Source organism: Elephas maximus, chromosome 4 (genome assembly GCF_024166365.1).
Source record: "Elephas maximus indicus isolate mEleMax1 chromosome 4, mEleMax1 primary haplotype, whole genome shotgun sequence".
Taxonomy (NCBI): Eukaryota; Metazoa; Chordata; class Mammalia; order Proboscidea; family Elephantidae; genus Elephas; species Elephas maximus.
In genome coordinates this window covers 143,829,939-143,850,755 of record NC_064822.1, presented here as the reverse complement: position 1 = coordinate 143,850,755, position 20,817 = coordinate 143,829,939, and the positions used below count along the sequence as shown (strand labels likewise).

At 38.2% G+C, this 20,817-nt stretch overlaps 1 protein-coding gene across 3 annotated transcripts in view; it reads right to left on the bottom strand.

Moving 5' to 3' along the window:
• The window catches only part of ACSS3 (acyl-CoA synthetase short chain family member 3), a 175,969-nt gene that overhangs the window by 33,084 nt on the left and 122,068 nt on the right, over positions 1 to 20,817 (bottom strand). For all 3 annotated transcript variants that reach the window (XM_049883956.1, XM_049883957.1, XM_049883958.1), the window contains one exon: positions 2,378 to 2,473. In XM_049883956.1, coding sequence (XP_049739913.1) covers positions 2,378 to 2,473 — 96 coding nt within the window. The remainder of the gene's footprint in view (positions 1 to 2,377; positions 2,474 to 20,817) is intronic.

Here is a 20,817-nt window from a genome sequence, read left to right as displayed (position 1 = left end):
CTAAGCATTTTCTAGTACCTTTTCAGCTTCCCTGTCTACAAAATAGGAATAATTCTTTTTTCACAGTGCTGGTATAAGAATTACTTGGGAAAAGAAAGTATATAAAGTGGCAAGCCTATAAAAGATACCCAATGAATGTAAATTAATATTATATCATGTTTAATGTTTTTTTCATACAAAGAGGTTTTTCTTTTTTTTTTCCCCCAAAGCTTACAGCTATTCCTTATAAATTGATAATAAATTATGGTTTTGAATCTCTGAATTACCACAAAACATATAAAAAACACAAATCATAAAGCCACTGCTCCCGTAGTTATAGTTTAGTGCTAATATTTTATCTGTGCTGTCTGTAAGCCAATGGCTTTCAGACAATGAGACACTTCTGTACTGAAGTGCCATGACGAATCAAAGTGTAACTCTTTCTTATAACGATATAAAAATGTTACTGAACTACTAAAAGGAAATGTGCTTAACATTTCCTACAATTAGCCCTAAAATGTCTCAACACAAAAGCAATTTTGCCGGTAAAATCAGCAGGGATGACAGAGCTGTTCAAACAAAGAATTTCACAAAAGCTGGGTTCACCTATCCATGACCATGGCAGAGAAGTCACAGGCTTCACAGAATACCTATTTCTGTCCTTAAAAAAAAAAAAAAGTGTCTCTGTATAAATATACTTGCTAGGCTAAACTAAACACCTATGTTTTCTTAATCATTGTCCCAGAAGGAATTTTTTTTTTTAAGAGATGCAAAAGAGAAATCTCTAAATTTGATAATTTACGTGAAAATCAAAATCTTTGTTAGGAATTACATTCTGTCCCCCAAAGGTGAGTTTCCATAATAAATCTACTAGGCTAAATTGTGTGACCTTATGCAAATATCGTAACCTCTGTGCCTCATTTTCTTGTCTGTAAGATGAACGTATGAGTCTAAATCAAGTTAGTCCCTTTGGTTTCTCTGAAATATCAGTAGCAACACCAGGTAACATTTAGGTCACTCTTTCTCCTGGCAGGCATTATGTTAATGCTTCCTTGTGTTACATCACAACAGCCCACCCAGTGCATAACAGTCCTAAAAAAGCCCAGTAACCCAGTGCCCTCAAGTCGATTCCGACTCAATAGCGACCTTATAGGACGGAGTAGAACTGCCCCATAGAGTTTCCAAGGAGTGCCTGGTGGATTCGAACTGCCGACCCTTTGGTTAGCAGCTGTAGCACTTAACCACTATGCCACCAGGGGTTCCAGCCCTAAAAAGAATATAGAATTATTATTCCTATTTAGAAATATGTATTTGGTAAGTTAGATGATTTGTATAAGTTTATATACTGAGTAGAGTCCAAGAGAAATTATTTAACTGTTACACATACTAGCATAAATGTAAAAATAAATATTGAAAGGCTATTTTATATCTCTTTGTCATATACAGCCAGCATAAATGAAATGACTTTTCTTTTCAGAACCCTTACTCTTAATTTTTTGCCAACAAGTCTCAAAGGCCTTATCATCGCTCCTAAATTAAAAGGTAGTATATGTAATGGAAAAAAAATACAGCTTTTGTAGTGGAAATGAGCGAACAAAACACAATGATTTGCACTGCCCTCCAGACCTAACCAGCTGTGTTACCTTAAGAAAAAAAAAACAGAGTAGAACTGCCCCATAGAGCTTCCAAGGAGCGCCTGGTGGATTTGAATTTCCAACCCTTTGGTTAACAGCCGTAGCACTTAACCACCACACCACCAGGGTTTCCTACCTTAAGAAAGTTACTTAAAACCAAACCCAAACCAAACCTCCTGACCCTGAGGCCATTCTGATTCAAAGCGACCGTTCTTTCGTTCAGGGCAGGGTAGAACTGCCCTATAGGGTTTTGAAGGCTTTAAATCTTTTGTGGAAGAAGACTGCCACATCTTTCTCCTGCAGAGCAGATGGTGGATTTGAAATGCAGACCTTTTGGTTAGAAGTTGAGTGCTTTAATCACTACACCACTCTCTAAAATGTTAGTAATAGCTCTGAATTAAACACACTTCATCTTTTCCTGAAATGATATTTGTAAAGCACTCAGCACCCAGTAGGTAGGTGTTCCTTATGTATTAATTTCACACCCTATATTCTTTTTTATATTCTAAACTCGCCTTATAAATTATATTTCCACTGTTATGACAGCTTTTTGAAACATCTCCCTGGAGGTCCACAACCTTACTTTTGTTCAAATTGACTAATAGCAAAGTTCAATGCACTTATTTTTAATATTTATTTTTATTCAATCAAATTCCTGTTAAGCACCTCCACTTATATTCCAAGTGGTATGATAGGCACCAGACACAGGAAATTATCAAATACATTAACATTACGTATTTCAAATAACCAAGGCCATTTCTTACCATTGTATCCTGGAACACTTTTTCCTGCTTGCCCTGGTGGAGGTGTTTTAGAATTACCTAATCCAATGCATGAAGCTGTGATTGGGGATCCAGTCTCTGGGGAAAGAAATATTATTTATTATTTAATGTTGCGACTTGGAGTCATAATGATTTCTTCAGTACATCCCCGCCCCACCCCCCAGTTTGTTACAGAATTTAATTAACATTAAACATAGATGAATAGTGGAAAAATATTATTTAGAAGTAACAATTTGGTAAATTACACTTTATTATATATATATATATAATATATATATATTTTAATTTAAAGATACCTGTTCAGAATAATTTGTGTAGAAGTGTTTCTCCTAAAGAAAAGAAAGGCCACTCCATTGTTCTCAGCTGTAGACAAGTAGGCTTGAAGAAAGGGGAATTACATGACCGCAAGGCATTTACAACACACAATAAAGCCCGATCACTACAAAAGATGTTTTCTCTGGACTTGCCTACAGGTATTTTGTTTCTCATTGCAAATAACATCCCTGTGAAAAAAAGTTTCTATTATTTGTAGTTTCTTTGCTGGAATCAGTGACCCAAATATGTTTAACCATAAACTTATCCACAATTAGCTTCCATTGATTACTAGAAATGTTACTTTCGTTTTCTTGATTTTAGTGAATGGTGACTGAAAGGTCGGTGGCTTAAACCCACCAGCCACTTCATGGGAGAAAGGCGTGGCAGTGCTTCTGTAAGATTACAGCCTTGGAAACCCGATGGGGCAGTTCTATTCCGTCCTGTAGGGTACCTATGAGTCGGAATCCACACAATGGCACTGAGTTTGGTTTTTGTTTTTTTTTTGCCTAATGTTATTAACACAAACATACCCATACATACACCCAAGGGATTAATCGCCAAACTAATGAGATTCAAAGTAATCTAAAAAACTAAAAACATATATATCTTCTTAAGTACTCAGAATGCATTCCATCCACTGTGATCTCTACCATAATTTATCATATATTGATATTGCTTTAGAATGATAGGCAGAACTCATTACTGTTCTTTACCTTCCACAGTAGTTCAGTTTATTATTTGCATTTTATGGATGGTGGCTCAGCTGGCAACAATAACAGAAGATGGACTCATGGCCATTAAAACACAGTTCCTAAGTCACAGTCCAGAGCTTAAGAAGCTAAGCCAGATGGTCACCGCTGAGGATAATCAGCAAGTAATCAGAGCAGATATTTCTGACGCTTAACCAAGAGTTCTCAAATATTTTCATGTCATGACCAAATAATGGGAAAGTATTTTATGAAATGGCATTCCATAAAGCCATGCAATACTCCTGCCTACCCCTTGCATGTGCACCCAAACACATGCACAAGTACACACATGTGCACATGCACACACATGCGCACACATGCACACACATGCGTGCACACACGCACACACATGCGTGCACACACAAACACAATGCAAGTAACAGAGCAGAGGTGATGACAGAGAGCAACCCTGTAGAATGATATGCTTAGAGAAAGGTACACGGAAGGAAAAAATGGTGATAACAGAAACAGAGGTTGCTAGTACACGTTAAGATAACCCCTTCAAGATGCTTCTGTTCCTCCTGACTTGGTGGGAAATAGCTGTTAAAGTAAATCTGTTATTTTAAGAGTATACCTGTTCAAGCTTAGTTTATCAATAGGAGCACTGCAATCAACTGTTCAAGCTCTAATATGCTAAGTAAGGCTTTGGAAAACTGTCAACAGATGGTTCTAGCACCTAACAATGATCACCTGCCTCCTAAAGCTAAAACAAAAGCAAACAACAACAAAACTATAACTGTATCCTGCATCGTCTCCTCACTGTGGATTCTTACAAACAATGTCAGCATCTGTTCTTCCTATGCCATTGGGAGAAGGGGAGTATGGGAAGAGGCAGTGAGAGTAAAATCTAGTATTAAATAAAGACACAAGAAAGAATTACCAAAGCATTGTAAATATTTACTGCATAAGGAAACTGACATTTATATTTCTTGAGGCTCCTAAGCATCTTCGTATAGTGATTATGTATTTCCAATCTTTTATCCTTCAAATGTTATATTTTATGATTATAATGCAATTATGAGAAGCATATTTGTCTATATGATTAATTTGATTGATTTAAAGGACTTTAAAAAAGATTACTGTATTTTTACGAAAATAACTTGCACCTTCTACATTTGTTTGCCAAATGCTCCCACTCCCCGTAAGGTATTTTCATAAGTGTGCCATGGCAATTTTTTTTTCCCCCTCAGCAACATATAAAGAAAAAAAAAAAAAAAAACTCAGCATAGCACACTTACGAAAATACCTCGAGGGGGTAGGTAAACCAAAAAACCAAATCCAGTGCCATCGAGTCGATTCCGACTCATAGCAACCCTATAGGACAGAGTAGAACTGCCCCACAGAGTTTCCAAGGAGGGGGTAGGTAGCAGTTGGCAAACAAAGGTAGAAGGCACATGTTATTTGCATAAAAATATCGTGGCCATTTAGGCAACTCGAAGTAGATAATATATTTATACTGTGGACCTTATTTTGATATTCATTTAGGGGACTAGAAAAAAACTATTGCTAGTGACACCCAGAGGGTAAAATTAGATAAAGTTGTAGTTCCTAGTATACCAAGCAAAATCTGGAACACAAGTTAGGATAAGGGTGGGCTGGGAAAAACCATAATAGCTCTTTATAGAAAATTTGGTTTTCTTTCACTATACCTCTGAACATGCTGGGACCCAAGGACTGATCCATTTGCTAGCCAGACTATAATTAATTGGCTAACAGTGATCTAGGGAGGCAGGAAATCCAGATGTCATATTGTGGCTGGGAAATAGCTACATTAAAAAAAAAAAAAAAAAAAAAGCCAGAACACTCTCTTTGACGAAGGGAATCGAACACTTCATTTGGTGAAATCTTTACAAAGTTACCCACCCTTAGAAACATGAGATGCTCAGGAATTGACCAGCATAATTTCTCTGGATAAGGGGCAACCAGGAAGAAGGTGGCAGGGAGGTGAATGGTGTGGAGAATAAGCTACTCTGGTATGTTTATATTTATATTTATACCGAATTAGAAACTAGAGACTTCATTTTTTTTTTTCCCTCTCCCCACCTTAGGACAAATTTCATAGTGTCCTTACTGCCTCACTACACTTCATTGGATCATTGGGTTGTCACCTAAATGAATTTTCCTTAAAGTTCCTAACTCTGAAGGACAAAAAAGGTAAGAGAACTATTACATGAATTATTTTCTAATATGAATTATGCTATATACTGTGTTAAGTGCTTTTTCTTTATATTACTGTATTTCAAAACACAACACTACAGGGTGAAAAGAGAACATTCTTTTTACAGATAAAAAATACCAAGACCAAGAAGATGTAAACAATTTGTCCTAGCTCGTATAGCTCCTTCAAAGAAGGAGAAGAAGGAACAGGTAAATCTACCACTTCTGAGGTTCTCATGAAGAAAACAGAATATAAGAAGGGAATAGAAATCACCCAGGCTGTGTCTCTATGCAGGAAGGAAAATCCTTGTGACAGTCAGCCCAGTCTCTCATAACTGCAAATGGAAGTGCCAGTGATAGAAATCACTTATTAGCAAATATTTATTGAGCAGCTATTATGTGCTAAATTCTGGTGTTAGAACTGGAGATGTAGCAATGCTAGTAGGGGAAAAAAACTAGGGGAGACAGTCAATAAACCACATGCTGTTGTTAGATGACATCAAGTCAGTTCTGACTCAGAGACATTGTGTACAACAAAACGAAACACTGCCTGGTCTTGTGCCATCTTCATGATTATTGCTGTGTTTGAGCCCATTGTTGTAGCTACTGTGTCAATGCATCTCATTGAGAATCTTCCTTTTTTTTGCAGACCCTCTTTCTACCTTACTAAGCATGATGTCCTTCTCCAAGGACTGGTTCTTCCTTATAACATGTAAAAATTAAATGAGACAAAGTCTTGCCATTCTTGTTTCCAAGGAGCATTCTGGCTGTACTTCTTCCAAGACAGACTTGGTCATTCTTCTGGCAGGCCATGATATATTCAGTATTCTTCCCCAACACAATTCAAATGTGTCAAATCTTCTTCAGTCTTCCTTATTCATGGTCCAACTTTCACATGCATATGAGGAAACTAAAAATGCCATGGTTGGGTCAGGCACACCATAGTCCTCAAAGTGACATCTTTACATTTTAACACTTGAAAGAGGTCTTTTGCAGCAGATTTGCCCAATGCAATGCATCCTTTGATTTCCTGACCGCTGCTTCTATGGGCATTGATTGTGGATACAAGTAAAATGAAATCCTTGACAACTCCAACCTTTTCTCCATTTATCATGATGTTGCCTTTTGCCCTAGTTATGAGGATTTTTGTTTTCTTTATATTGAGGTGTAATCCACACCGAAGGCCACAGTCTCTGATCTTCATCAGTAAGTGTTTCAAAATCTCTTTGTTTTCAGCAACCAAGGCTGTGTCATCTGAATATTGCAAGATGTTAATGAGACTTCCTTCAATCCTAATGCCACATTCTTCTTCATATAGTCCAGCTTCTCAGATTATTTGCTCAGCATACAGATTGAATAAGTATAGTGAAATGATACAACCCTGACTTTATCTTTCCTGACTTTAAACCATGCAGTATCCCCTTGCTCTGTTCAAACAACTGCCTCTTAGTCTATATACAGGTTCCTCATGAGCACAATAAAGTATTCTGGAATTCCCACTCTTCACAATGTTATTCATAATATGTTATGATTCACACACTCAAATGCCTTTGCAAAATCAATAAAACACAAGTAAATATATTTCTGGTGTTCTCTGCTTTTAGCCAAAATCTATCTGACATCAGCAATGATATCCCTTGTACCACTTCCTGTTCAGAATCCAGCTTGAATTTCTGGCAGTTTCCTGAGGATATGCTGCTGCAGCCATTTTTAAATTTTCCTGAACAAAATTTTAATTACATGTAATATTAATATATCACTATGTTGATAATTTCCACATTCTGTTTGATCATCTTTCTTTGGAATGGGTACAAATATGGATCTCTTCCAGTTGCTAGGCCAGGGAGCTGTCTTCATAATTTCTTGGCATAGATGAGTAAGCACCTCCAGTGCTGCATCTGTTTGTTGAAAGATTTTAATTGGTATTCCATCAATTCTGGGAGCCTTGTTTTTTGCTAATGTCTTCAACACAGCTTGGACTTATTCCTACAATACCATTGGTTCTTGATCCTATACTACCTCCTAAAATGGTTGAATGTTGAACAATTCTTTCTGGTACAGTGACTCCACGTATTCCTTACATCTTCTTTTGATACTTCCTGCATTGTTTAATATTTTGCCCATAGAGTTCTTCCATATTGCAACTCGAGGCTTTAATTTTTCTTCAGTTCTTTCAGCTTGAGAAATGCCAAGCGTGTTCTTCCCTTTTGATTTTCTTACTACAGATTTGCAAATTTCATTACAATACTTTATTTTCTTGAGCTGTTCTTTAATCTTCTGTTTAGCTATTTTACTTCAACATTTTTTCCATTCGCTTTAGCTAGTCTGTTTAAGAGCAAGTTTGAGTCTCTTCTGACATCCATTTTGGCATTTTCTTTCTTTCTTGTCTTTTTAATGATCTTTTGCTTTCTTCATGTATAATGTCCTTGATGTCATCCCACAATTTGTCTGGTCTTCAGTCATTAATGTTCAATGCTTCAAATCTATTCTCGGGATGTTCTCTAAATTTGGGTGGGATATACTCAAGCTCATATTTTGGCTGTCGATGACTTGTTCTAATTTTCTTCAGCTTCAATTTGAGCTTGCGTATGACCAATTTATGGTCATCAATGGGTGGTCAGTTCATAGTCAGATCATGTGTCTGTCAGTTTGTTTTAAGAGGGTGGCTTCTGTATTGCTATGGTGCTGGAAACTATGCCACAAGTATTTCAGATTCAGTAAGGTCACCCAGGGTGGACAGATTTCAGCAGAGGTTCAGACCAAGACACACTAAGAAGAAGGATCTGGGGGTCTACTTCTGAAAAAATTGGCCAGTGCAAATCTCATGAATAATAGTGGGACATTCTCTGATATAGTATAAGAGGATGAGCCCCTCAGGTTGGAAGGCACTCAAAATACTCCTGGGAAAGATCTGTCTCTTCAAAGCAGGGACTAATGATTTTGAGACCTCCATTTGTTGATGAGGCACAACTCAAACTGAAAGAAATAGCTGCAAACTTCCATTGATACTTGGAGCATGGGATGTATGAATCATGAATCTAGGAAAATTGGAAATCATCAAAAATGAAACAGAACACATAAAGACCTATATCCTAGGCATTAGTGAGCTGAAATGGACTGGTACTGGCCATTTTGAATCAGACAATCATATGGTCTACTATGCCAGAAATGAAAAATTGAAGAGGATTGTCATCACATTTATCATCAAAAAGAACATTTCAAGATCTATCTTAAAGCACAACATTGTCACTTATATCCATATGCCCACAAAGACCAGTTAATATGACTATTATTCAAATTTATGCACCAACTGCTAAGGCCAAAGATGAGGAAATTGAAGTTTTTTTTACCAAGTTCAATAGTCTGAAATTGATCAAACATGCAATCAAGACTCATTGATAATTACTGGTGATTGGAATGAGAAAGTTGGAAACAAAGATGAAGGATCAGTAGTTGGAAAACATGGTCTTGGTGATAGAAACAATGCAGGAGGTCACATGATAGAATTTTGCAAAACCAACAACTTCTTCATTGCAAATACCTTTTTCAACAACATAAATGGTGACTATACACATGTACCTCACTGGATGAAAAACATGGGAATCAAATTGACTATACTCGTGGAAAGAGATGATGGAAAACCTCAATATCCTCAGTCAGAACAAGGCCAGGGGCTGACTGTGGAACAGACCATAAACAACATACAAAAGTGAAATATATGACATATTAAAGAGTGATAAATGCTAAGAAAAAAAAAGTAGGTAGAATGAGAAACGATGGGAGGGTTGCAATTTTAGATTGCGTGGCCAGAAGAGAAAGCCTTGAGAAGTTGACATTGAGGAAAGGCCTGAAAGAAGTGAAGACATACGCATGCAGATATCTGTGGGAAGAGCACAACTAGGAGGAGGAAACCTCAAGTGCAAACGCCCTTGGGTAGGCTTATTTCTATAGGGTTTGAGTAGCAGCTGACAACCATATGATTGAAGCAGAATGAATGAGAAAAATATTAGTAGGAAGTGAAGTCAGAGAAGTAGTGTGAAAAATCATGTAAGAGTACTTCGGAGTTATCATAAGGTCTTGCAGGCCAATGGGGGCTTTTGAAGAAAGGAGTTAACGGATCATAAATGTAGAATATAATTTATTTAAATATTAGAACATCATATAGGTTCTATGTCCAGCTTCATTTTCTTTGGGCTTTGAGAGAGATTTGTGAGAGGAAATTCATGGGCAGATAGAAGCTATATGAGAATAGTTTAGTTAATGATAGAGATCCCTGTGTCTCCCTGAACATCAGGAGCCAATGCACACGAGAACAGGGAAAAAAAGTAGGACCCAGCTAGGTGGCAGATGGGAGTAGGGCCCCCCGCCCCACAAATGGTAATCGCTTTTATTCTATATTTCAATACAACATTTCTGAGAAGCAATTTGGAAATTCTTATAAAAATCTTAAAAAATGTACATATCCTTTAACCTGGTTACTCCACTTTTAGGGATATATACTAAGAAAATATTTGTTGCTGCTGTTGTTGTTAGGTGCCATCAAGTCAGCTCCAACTCACAGCAACACTATGTACAACAGAATGAAACACTGCCTGGTCCTGCGCCATCCTAAAAATCATTGTTATGCCTGACACCATTGTTGCAGCCACTGTGTCAATCCATCTCATTGAGGGTCTTCCTCTTTTTTGCTGACCCTCTACTTTACAAAGCATGATGTCTTTCTCCAGGAACTGGTCCCTCCTGATAACATGTCCAAAGCATGTGAGATGAAGTCTCACCATTCTTGCCTTTAAGAAGCATTGTAGCTGTACTTCTTCCAGGACAGATTAGTTTGTTCTTCTAGCAGTCCATGGTATATTCAATATTCTTCACCAATACCATAATTCAAAGGCATCAATTCTTGTTTGGTCTTCCTTATTCATTGTCCAGCTTTCACGTGAATATGATGTAATTGCAAACACCATGGTTTGGGTCAGGTGCATCTTAGTCTTTGAAGTGACATCTTTGCTTTTTAACACTTTAAAGAGGTCTTTTGCAGCAGATTTGCCCAATGCAATTTGTTGTTTGATTTCTTGACTGCTGCTTCCATGGGTGTTGATTGTGGATCCAAGTAAAATGAAATCCTTGACAACTTCCATCTTTTCTCCATTTATCATGATGTTGCTTATTGGTCCAGTTGTGAGGATTTTTGCTTTCTTTATGTTGAAGTGTAATCCGTACTGAAGGTTGTGGTCTTTGAACTTCATCAGTCAGTGCTCCAAGTCCTCTTCACTTTCAGTAAGCAAGGTTATGTCATCTGCGTATTGCAGGTTGTTGTCGAGTCTCCCTCCAATCCTAATGCCACGTTTTTCTTCATATAGTCCAGCCTTTCAGATTATTTGCTCAGCATACAGATTGAATAAGTATGGTAAAAGGGTACAACCTTGATGCACAACTTTCTTGACTTTAAAAATCATACAGTATCCCCTTGTTCTGTTCAAACAACCGCCTCTTGATCTATGTACAGGTTCTTCATGGGCATGATTAAGTGTCCTGGAATTCCCATGCTTCCCAATGTTATACCCCACACAGCTGAATGCCTTTCGATAGTCAATAACAGTTGTAGGCATTCATAAATATTTAGCAATCATCACAGTAATTTTATATTACTGCTTAGAAGACTTTAAAAATAGAAATTATTTCATTATAAAGAGTAATACAAAGCTACTTAAATTGAACAGAACACTGTCTAATGAGGAAATAATGCTCACAGTATATTGTCTCAAAAAAAATTGTATAAAACAGAATGTATATTATGATTTGATTTTGTAAATAATATACGTTTGCAAAAATACAAATCTTAGCAGGATACACGTCAATGAAGTTTGTTTGTTTGGTTTGGTTTTCCTGAATGGTAAGCAAAAGGGAAAGTTATGCTGAAGGATCAAATGGCTACAACCACAACTTGAAAGGTACCCACTGTGGTGAATTAAAGAAGGCTGTAATTTTTTTGGCACTCCTGTCATCAAGAGGTGGGTGCTATTTCCCTCTCCATGAATTTTGGCATGCTTTTTTACTGCTTTTACTGATAGAAAACAATGGAAACGATTCTGTGTCAGTTTGCAGATACAAGCCTACGAATCTTGGAACACTCGATTGGGAAGCCCTGAGCTACTATGCAAAACGGCCCACTGAGCTAGAATGCCATGTGCAGGCATTTCATTCAAGAGTCCTAGCTGAGTCCAGCCTTCCAGCCATTCCCAGGTATGACGGTGAAGCCATCTTGGACCCTCCAGACTAGGCTATTCACCACTGAATACTGTCTGAGTTGTGTCAGTCATCAGTACGTGGAGCACAAGATTCTCTGGCTGATCTCTTCCCATATCCTTGATCTACAAAATCAGGGGATACATGTTGTTTTGAGCCTCAGAGTTCTGGAGTAGTTTGTGTATTACACGGCAATAGACAGCTGGAATACCTGCCATTAAAAATAGTATAAAATTTTTTAAAAAGAATCTCTGCAATTCTGAAAAACAATTGTGCATGCAATTACATGAAAACACTCTCCTCACCTGCACTTAAAATCAGGTTCTTCTTCCTGCCCGTATGTATAAGAATCATTTGTATCAACATTTCCAAACACAGTACAATCCCTGACACTTTGTTGTCAGGAAATGTTTGCTGACTGGTAAATACACACTTCTTACATGGTTTTAGACTCCAGGTCTCATTCATTAGATCAGAGCTCTTAAAAACTAAATAGTAATGTCATAGAATGAAATACCAAAATGAATCAGAGAGCAGGAGAAATAAAGCACTCAGGAAAGAGAAAAAAATTATGCCACTGCTGAAATTCTGTTACAATCTTTTCTAAATCCAAGAATAATGTCCAAAAGTCATTCATTCATGGTGTTCATTGAATATATTCTACTCACTGTGAAGCACATTTTTTTTTTTTTTTTGGAGGAAGGGAGTATTAAGGGTGGAAAGACATGCTAACTAGAAATAGCAGCCTGTGGAAAAGTTCAGAAGTTAGAAGATCAGGGGATGTCAAGTTACTGAGCGGAGCAAAGCCTGGCAGTGGTAGGTGGTCTAGGAGACATGATAAGAGACAAGGTGAGAGGTGAGCTGAGGCAGATCACGTAGTGTCTTCCTTGCCACGTTAAGGAATTTGGCTATTATTCCGGGAACGATGGGGAGACACAGGGGATTTTAGCAGAGGTGATTTGTCAGAATTGTATTTTCGAAAAATCTCTTTGGTTGCAACCGAACTAAGCAGAGTCTCAACCCAAAGCAGTAAGTCTATTACACGTTGGTGACGTGATAAACGTGAATGGTACAGAAAGATGAGATCGAATTTGAGTTATACTCAGAATCAAGCGTCTTGGTGATTGTGTGGATATGGGGAAAGAGCAAGAGGGAAAAGTCCAGGACAACCCCTAGGGTTTTGACTCACAATTTAAAGATAACACAGGAAGAGGAGTAGATGCATGTAGGAGTTAAGGGAAGAACAAAGGTGGCAAACTCAAAAGTCCAGCTCTGTAAATGAGAACTCCTGCTGCATCTGGCAACCTGCCATTCTGCCCCCACCGTGCTCTAGAAACACTACATGTAAGCAATATGGATTTAGATGTTGGTGGCCCATGCTGAGAGCTAAAGTCCTGGAAATAAAGCAAACCAGCAGCCTAGTGCTGCTGAGTCATATTAATCACAGCATCATGGTGGGCATACAGGCAATTTGTAAAGAGACCATCTTCTCACTGAGGAATCTATACAGTGAGCTATAAATAACTTAAATGGTGGTAGCAGAGAGAAAGCAGAAACAGTGAGATGTGCACCAGTGAAGGAGAATCAATTTAATCTCTGTGTTCACAAGATGATACAATTACAGTTTAAAATACTTAATTCAAAGCAACCTAACTTTTTGTACTGAAAGCAGACCATTAATTCAAGCCGTGAGACACTCATTCTATTCCCCTACCAGCACATCGGAGCCCTGGTAACACAGTGGTTAAGAGCTATGGCTGCTAACCAAAAGTTCGGCAGTTCGAATCCACCACCCACTCCTCGGGAACCATATAGGGCAGTTCTACTCTGTCCTATAGGGTCGCTATGTGTTGGAATTGACTCTGTGGCAAAGGGTTTAGCTTTTGTTTCTTTTTACCAGTACATTATGAGTTCCTGAGTGGTGTAAATGTTTAAGTGCTTTACTACTAGCCAAAAGATTGGGAGTTCGAACACACCAAGAGGCACTCAGAAGACAGGGTTGGGGTCCCCAAGTGTCAGAATGGACTAAATGGCAACCAGTAACAACCAGCATACTGGCTCTAACTGTTGATGTCACAAATGGAAAACTCCATAAATAACCTGCTGTAGAATTAGATAAGAAATGCAGAATTAATAAAGGCACGAGATAAGATGGATAAAGAAACACCTTTTGGACAAAGCAGAACAATGAGAGTTATGGTTCTAATCATAATTGGCTGGTAGACTTTGGAAAACTAACCTCCCTATGATTACATTTCCTCAGGTATAAGTTGAGCTCTAACTTTCTACGTTTTCCTGAATCTGGATTATCTACAGGCCAGGATGCTTGAAATGACCTTTAAGTACCTAAAGGGTTGCTTGTACTAGGAAAGGGAGAAGGAAAATAATATTTATTTAGTGTATATTATAGGCCAGGAAATCTGCTGGATTGTTTGCAGATATTTCACTTCATTTCAAGCTTTCTACAGGCCTGCGAGGCAATATTATTTTGCCCGTTTTATATACAAGGAAACACATGAGCATAAGATCAAGGACTTGCCTGTGGCTATAGAGTAAGTGGCTGAGCCAGGATTTAAAGCCAGGTCTACTAGGTTCAGCATCACTTTTCAATACCCACATTGGTTTTCCATGGAGAATAGTCACCTGCTCTTTTCCAATTTAGAACTAACAGTAAAAGAGAAACTGGAAACTCATACAGGGCTAATGGGCCCACAGCGCAGAAGTTTACAAAACCCAACACCAAAGAGGGGTAATAAAAATTCCAGACAGTACGGTTTGTGGAGGGAAGATTTAGAAACTACCTTTCTTGTGAAGGTCTATTAAAAACATGATGTATTTTCACTTTTCTAGAGTGGATTAAATGTGATCCTTGTCAAGAGCAATAGAATTAGAACAGACACAATTTCAAAATCCAAACCAGCTTTATATTCTTAACTGATTTCCTAATTTTTTAGTCTCTTGTCAAAACATTATCACCAACACGATAATGCACATAAATAGAGATTCCGAAAAGCAATGAAACATTTCTGAGCTACTTCATGTATAGTAATCATGTTTGAAAAAAAAAATGTGAAATTCTTGCTGCATCTTTATGCTATAAAGATCAAACAATCTGATCCATCAACTCAATTTGCTTGGGGAATTCATTCTTAGCTGGATTAGCAATTTGTAAAGTTATTTACTTTCAAAAAGGAAACCCTAATCAGACCTGTCTTACACTTGATAAAAGATCATTCCTTCCACAGACCAAACCATAAGCCTCTGCTTCTCAAATAATCAGTAAAAATCACCTACTTTATGCTAATGAAGACTGCTCTAAATGAGAAAAAAAATATAGTTGCCAAGCAACAAAGATGACGTCAGGACTTTTTTTTCTCTCTCTCACCAGATGGATACTCTCACAGCCTTGCTATCTGCACACTGCTGAGATGACACTGTGTCTTCATAATTGTTTTTTTCAGTTATCACTTCTCATGATAAACTATATAAAATGTTTTTTCTATGAATAAAGTAAAGAGATAAACTTATTTTCAAACATGAAATAAAAAAATGCATCAGATAGTAGCAATTCACTGATATTACTGAAAGATCCTTTCCATTATGCTACTTGAAAGAAGCATAGGGTATATCCTGGAAACCCAGTTAGGGACAATAGCATTGCTAGCCCAGTCCAACCCATCCCAAAATATGCATTTCAAGAGCCTAGCTCAATCCATTGTCTTTGGAAATACTGGCTTGTATTCTGAAGAAAGGCCATCACCATAGCCCAAATTTGATGACTCAGAAATTATTAAGTAAAACCCAGAGGTAGGGAATAACAAAGAGTTAAAAAGGAAAACCTAGGAAAGCAGCATTTGGTATATATGGAAATATTTTATCTGAAGTGCTACAGTTGGAGAAATATTTGCTATACTCAAACCTTAAGAAGAAGCTTGTAAATTAAAGAGACATTTCAAGGTAAAGTCACTGTCTTAGGATGGGTTCTCTAGAGAAGCAAAACCAGTAATGTGTATAAATATGTATATCCCAAAAACCCACTGTCGTCGAGTTGATTTCGACTCATAGCTACCCTATAGGACAGAGTAGAACTGCCCCATAGAGTTTCCAAGGAGCGCCTGGCAGATTTGAACTGCTGACCTCTTGATTAGCAGCCGTAGCACTTAACCACTACACCACCAGGGTTTCCAAAATATGTATATAGAGAGATTTATATCAAAGAAACAACTCAAGCGATTGTAGAGGTTGGAATGTCCCAAGTCCATGGATCAGGATAGAGACTTCTCCCAATTCATGCAGCCACAGAAACTGGCAAACCCAAGATTGGCAGGTCAGAGAACAGAGCTCCCACTCACAGACTGTGAAGGTCAACAAATCCCAAGATTGGCAAGCAAGGCTGAAAGGTTTCTCCTGATTCACGTAGCTGTAGGGGCTGGCAAACCCAAAATCGACAGGTCAGGGAGAAGGACTCTTGCTGGAAGACTATGAAGATTAATGGATCCTAAGATTGACAGGTATGCTGCTAGCTCAAGAACTGGAGGTCAGAGGACAAGAGAAAGCTGCTGGATCCAGAACAAACCAAAAGCCTCAGCAAGGTGAACAGGAAGGAACAAGACACCAGAGGGCAGAGAGACGAAGGCTGAGGGGGCCTTGAGTCACCACAGGCCCCGCTCCCACCACTACCACTCAGCAGATTCCATCATGGGGGTGATCAGATATTAAATTTCAACAGGGAAGTGATCACAACATTATACAACTGCCAAAACACTGATAATCATGGCCCAGCCAAGTTGACACACAATCATAACCATCACAGTGCACTCCTTGTCAACTTGGCACCTGTACATATCTCCCCAAACCATACATAATCTCTGAATAAAGACAATTACAAAGTCATACTTGTGCCTAACATGATACAACTAACACATGTACAACCAAAAACACTCTAGCCATATTTACATCTTATATTTTGTAAATGAAGAACACAAAACTATCTGATGCACACATACAAAACAGGAATACTCATAACAATTATAGTGCTCATCTCTGGAACTGGTCATGTGGCCATAACTGGTATTTAGAATTACCTTCTTCCACCACCCATTCGGTATTCCCTTTGCCCTCAGCAAGCACCTCAGCTGGTCGTGGTTCTTTGCCTGGTGGGGCGACCCAAACCTTCATTCCTGAAGGGTCTGAGCCATTAGTGGTCATGTCAGAATTGGGTTGCTGTAGTTTTTCCACTGACTTTAATCACAGGAGATGGTAGTACTAAGAGACGCCCTAAGGGATCTCCTGCATTCCAGAGATACTCTTCTTTACCTCCATTATGTAACATCAATTCAATTTCCTCTTGGTAATCAGGATCGATCACACCAGCCAGTATGGTAGCTCCCTTCTTTGTCTGTTGATTCAGAGGCATAAGAAGCCCAAAGTGGCCAGGTGGCATTCTTAGCTTCCAGTTCAGTGGAATTAGTGATGTGTCTCCAGGTGGGAACATTCCTCCCTTGGGAACTAAGACCTCTAGAACTGCAGAGCATAAGGTCTTGGGGACAGGAAGCAAAAATCTTGCAAGTGGATCACTAGGGGTAATAGTGAGTGGTGCCACTCCCATTTCCACTCCTTGATTCCTGGACCCATGCATCCTGGCTATGGGAGAAATAGCACCACATATTGGGCAGTAGTTTAAGCCATATACAATCACCTGGAGAACAATGCCCCAACCCTGCAAGGTATTGCCACCTAGCTGGTGGCGTAATTGTGTCTTTAGGAGGCCATTCCATCTTTCTCTCAAGCCAGCTGCTTCAGGATGATGGGAAACATGGTAAGACCAGTGGATTCCATGAGCATGGGCCCACTGCCGCACTTCATTTGATGTGAAGTGAGTCCCTTGATCAGAGGCAATGATGTGTGGGAAAGCATGACGGTGGATGAGGGATTCTATAAGTACACGGATGGTAGTTTTGGCAGAATCATGGCATGCAGAGAAGGCAAATCCACATACAGAGTAAGTGTCTATTCCATTAAGGACAAAACGCTGCCCTCTCCACGATGGAAGTGGTCCAGTGTAATCAACTTGCCACCAGGTTGCTGGCTGATCACCTCGAGGGATGGTGCACCACTTTCACTACCAAATTCTGTCTTAGTCATCAGGGCTGCTATAACAGAAATACCGCAAGTGGACGGCTTTAACAAAGAGAAATTTATTTTCTCACAGTCTGGTAGGCTAGAAGTCCAAATTCAAGCATCAGCTTTCTCTCTCTGTCAGCTCTGGAGGAAGGTCCTTCTCATCAGTCTTCCCCTGGTCTAGGAGATTCTCTGCACATGAACCCCAGGTCCAAAGGATGTGCTCTCCTTCTGGCATTGCATTCTTGGTGATATGAAGTCCCCATTCTCCTTGCCTCCCTTTCCTTTTATCTCTTGTAAGAGAAAAGCTGGTACAGGCCACAATCCAGGGAAACTCCCTTTACATTGGATTAGGGATGTGACCTTAGTAAGGGTGTTACAATTCCACCCTAATCCTCTTTAACATAAAATTATAATCACAAAATGGAGGACAACCACACAATACTGGGAATCATGGCCTAACCAAGTTGATACATATTTTGGGGGGACAAAGTTCAACCCATGACAGCTGCCTAGAAGGTACTTTCTTCATTGCCATGTCACCCATATACAGCCACTTATGCCTTATCCCTAAGTTATTCTGCAGTAAAATACACAAAGATTTTGCATTCATCACAAGATAAGTAGCTTTAAGTTGGAAGAAAGTTATACATCTGGCATATAGTTGTAACTTTTTTTTTAAGGGGGGATTAAAGTAACAAGAATCATAAAGCCTCCACTGTTGAATTCCAGAGATGAAGAAAATTCCCGGGTGCAGACTAAAATTGGAGACTTACAGATTGAAATCTCTCTGCTATATCAATTCTAATACATGAAAGTGGAACATCTGAGACTACAAAAGTAAAAAAGGAAAAGGATGATCCAGAATAGAAGTGGCTTAGACGCTACCTTACTTGTCAAATCCTCAAATCATGACTGTTTCATACTTGAAACAGGACCTTAGTTGTGTCTGTGTATCTAGACTCTGTACCTTCTGATGGAAGCCATACAGATTAAGTCCTGCCAGCATTCTGTTCATCTATACACGTCATCAGGCTATTCCTTATAAATGCCATTGTGCAACTTGAGTAATCTAATCCTAGGGAGGTATTCTGAAGTAAGAAGAGGAAGTAACAGTAAATGCTAGGAACAGAGGGCATCTGGGAAAATATAGCAAAGTAAGATAACTGTACATAAACATCAGTAGGAAGAACGGGTCTAGTGTACAGAGTTATAGAGCACTATTCTAGCAGTGTTTCCTTCTGTTGTACACAGGGTCGCCAGGAGTTAGAATCAACTCAATGGCACCTAACAACACCATTCTAGCTTTGGCAGTCCCCGTGGCACAGTTAGCTCAGCCGCTAACCAAAAGGTCAGTAGTTCGAATTCCCCAGCTGCTCCTTGGAAACCCTATAGGGTAGTTCTACTTTGTCCCACAGGTTTGCTATGAGTTGGGATGGACACCAGGGCAGTGTGTTTGGTTTTGGTTTATCTAGGTTGGCATCCATTGTCTTTAACTGATAGTGAACTAATAAAGTGTTTCTTCTTGGAAATAAATAATATTAAAATTTGAGATGCCAAGGTGTTTTGTGACAATCGTTTCTAAACCACTACCATATCTTATAGGAAATATAAAAGGAAAGAAGGCAGGAGGCAGAAAGGAGGGGGAAAGGAAGAAACCTTAAAATGAAATATGGTCTATTACGTTTTAGGTTTTAATAGTTAGTCCATGAAATTAAGAATTTTTTTTTTTTTGTACTAGTTCATTTACTCTCAAAAAAAAAATCCTTTATAGTCATCTTAAATCAGGAACAAAAAGTTCCCGCAAAGGCCACCAGCACCACACTGCTAGTTATTTATTTCCTTCTAAAATTGTATTTACTGACTCATTTCTAGAAAAGTTCTTCTTAGTACTAAAGATGATCCATAACAACACAGTGTTTTAACTGGGCACTGTACAACTGAGGTTCTGCTATTTATTTTATTTTGCATGTGAATAACCATATCTTAATGAAACATTTTATCTGTTCTCTTAATTTTCCCTTTTTAATCAGGATGATAAGACCTCTGCATCTCTATCTCTATGTAAAAAAAAGAAAATGAAAAATTCGGTCAATAATCTAGATATTTTCGAGTGTCTTATGAATAAATTACAATGAAGATAACACATCTGGGTAAATACCAGTTTGGCTTATGAATCAAATAGGTACAACCCTCCTTTCTAAACTTAGCAAGATCAATTTCCTTTGTAAGAATATTAAAGGTTTACATTATTACAATCCAAATCCAGTAGCAATCCGAAGCCAAAGTAATGACAATTTTTTATTAAAATTCTTCTACTCAAAGGGTGCTGATTTGTTCTTGGATTTCCCACATATTAGCTCTCAGTCGAGAATCTTATATATTATTAAATCAGACATCAAAGGGCATTGATATTAATGGACTAAAATGGGATGTTAGTCATGAGAAATGTATTGTTGTTATTACAACTAATAACAAAAATACCATGGTAATGATATAAATGGATTGACTGTAGAGTGTCTTCTTATAACCCAAGGCAAAGGATCTAATCAATTCTTACTTATATATTTTAGCTACTTAATATACGCCTTCCCATAAAAAATTTTTTTTTTATATTCAAATTATACATCAGTTTCTAAACTGCTCGTTTGAACACATATTTTAATGTAACCAGAATGTAAATTAATAAAATATACTTTGTATGTAAGGCTCATAAAAATGCAGTATTGTAAAAAAAATCTATTTCCAAGTCAATAACAAGAAAGGGATCCTTACAGAAAACTTGAAATTTGAAATAAATGTATTCCTTTGGCCAAAATCAAGTTTTTACTTGCG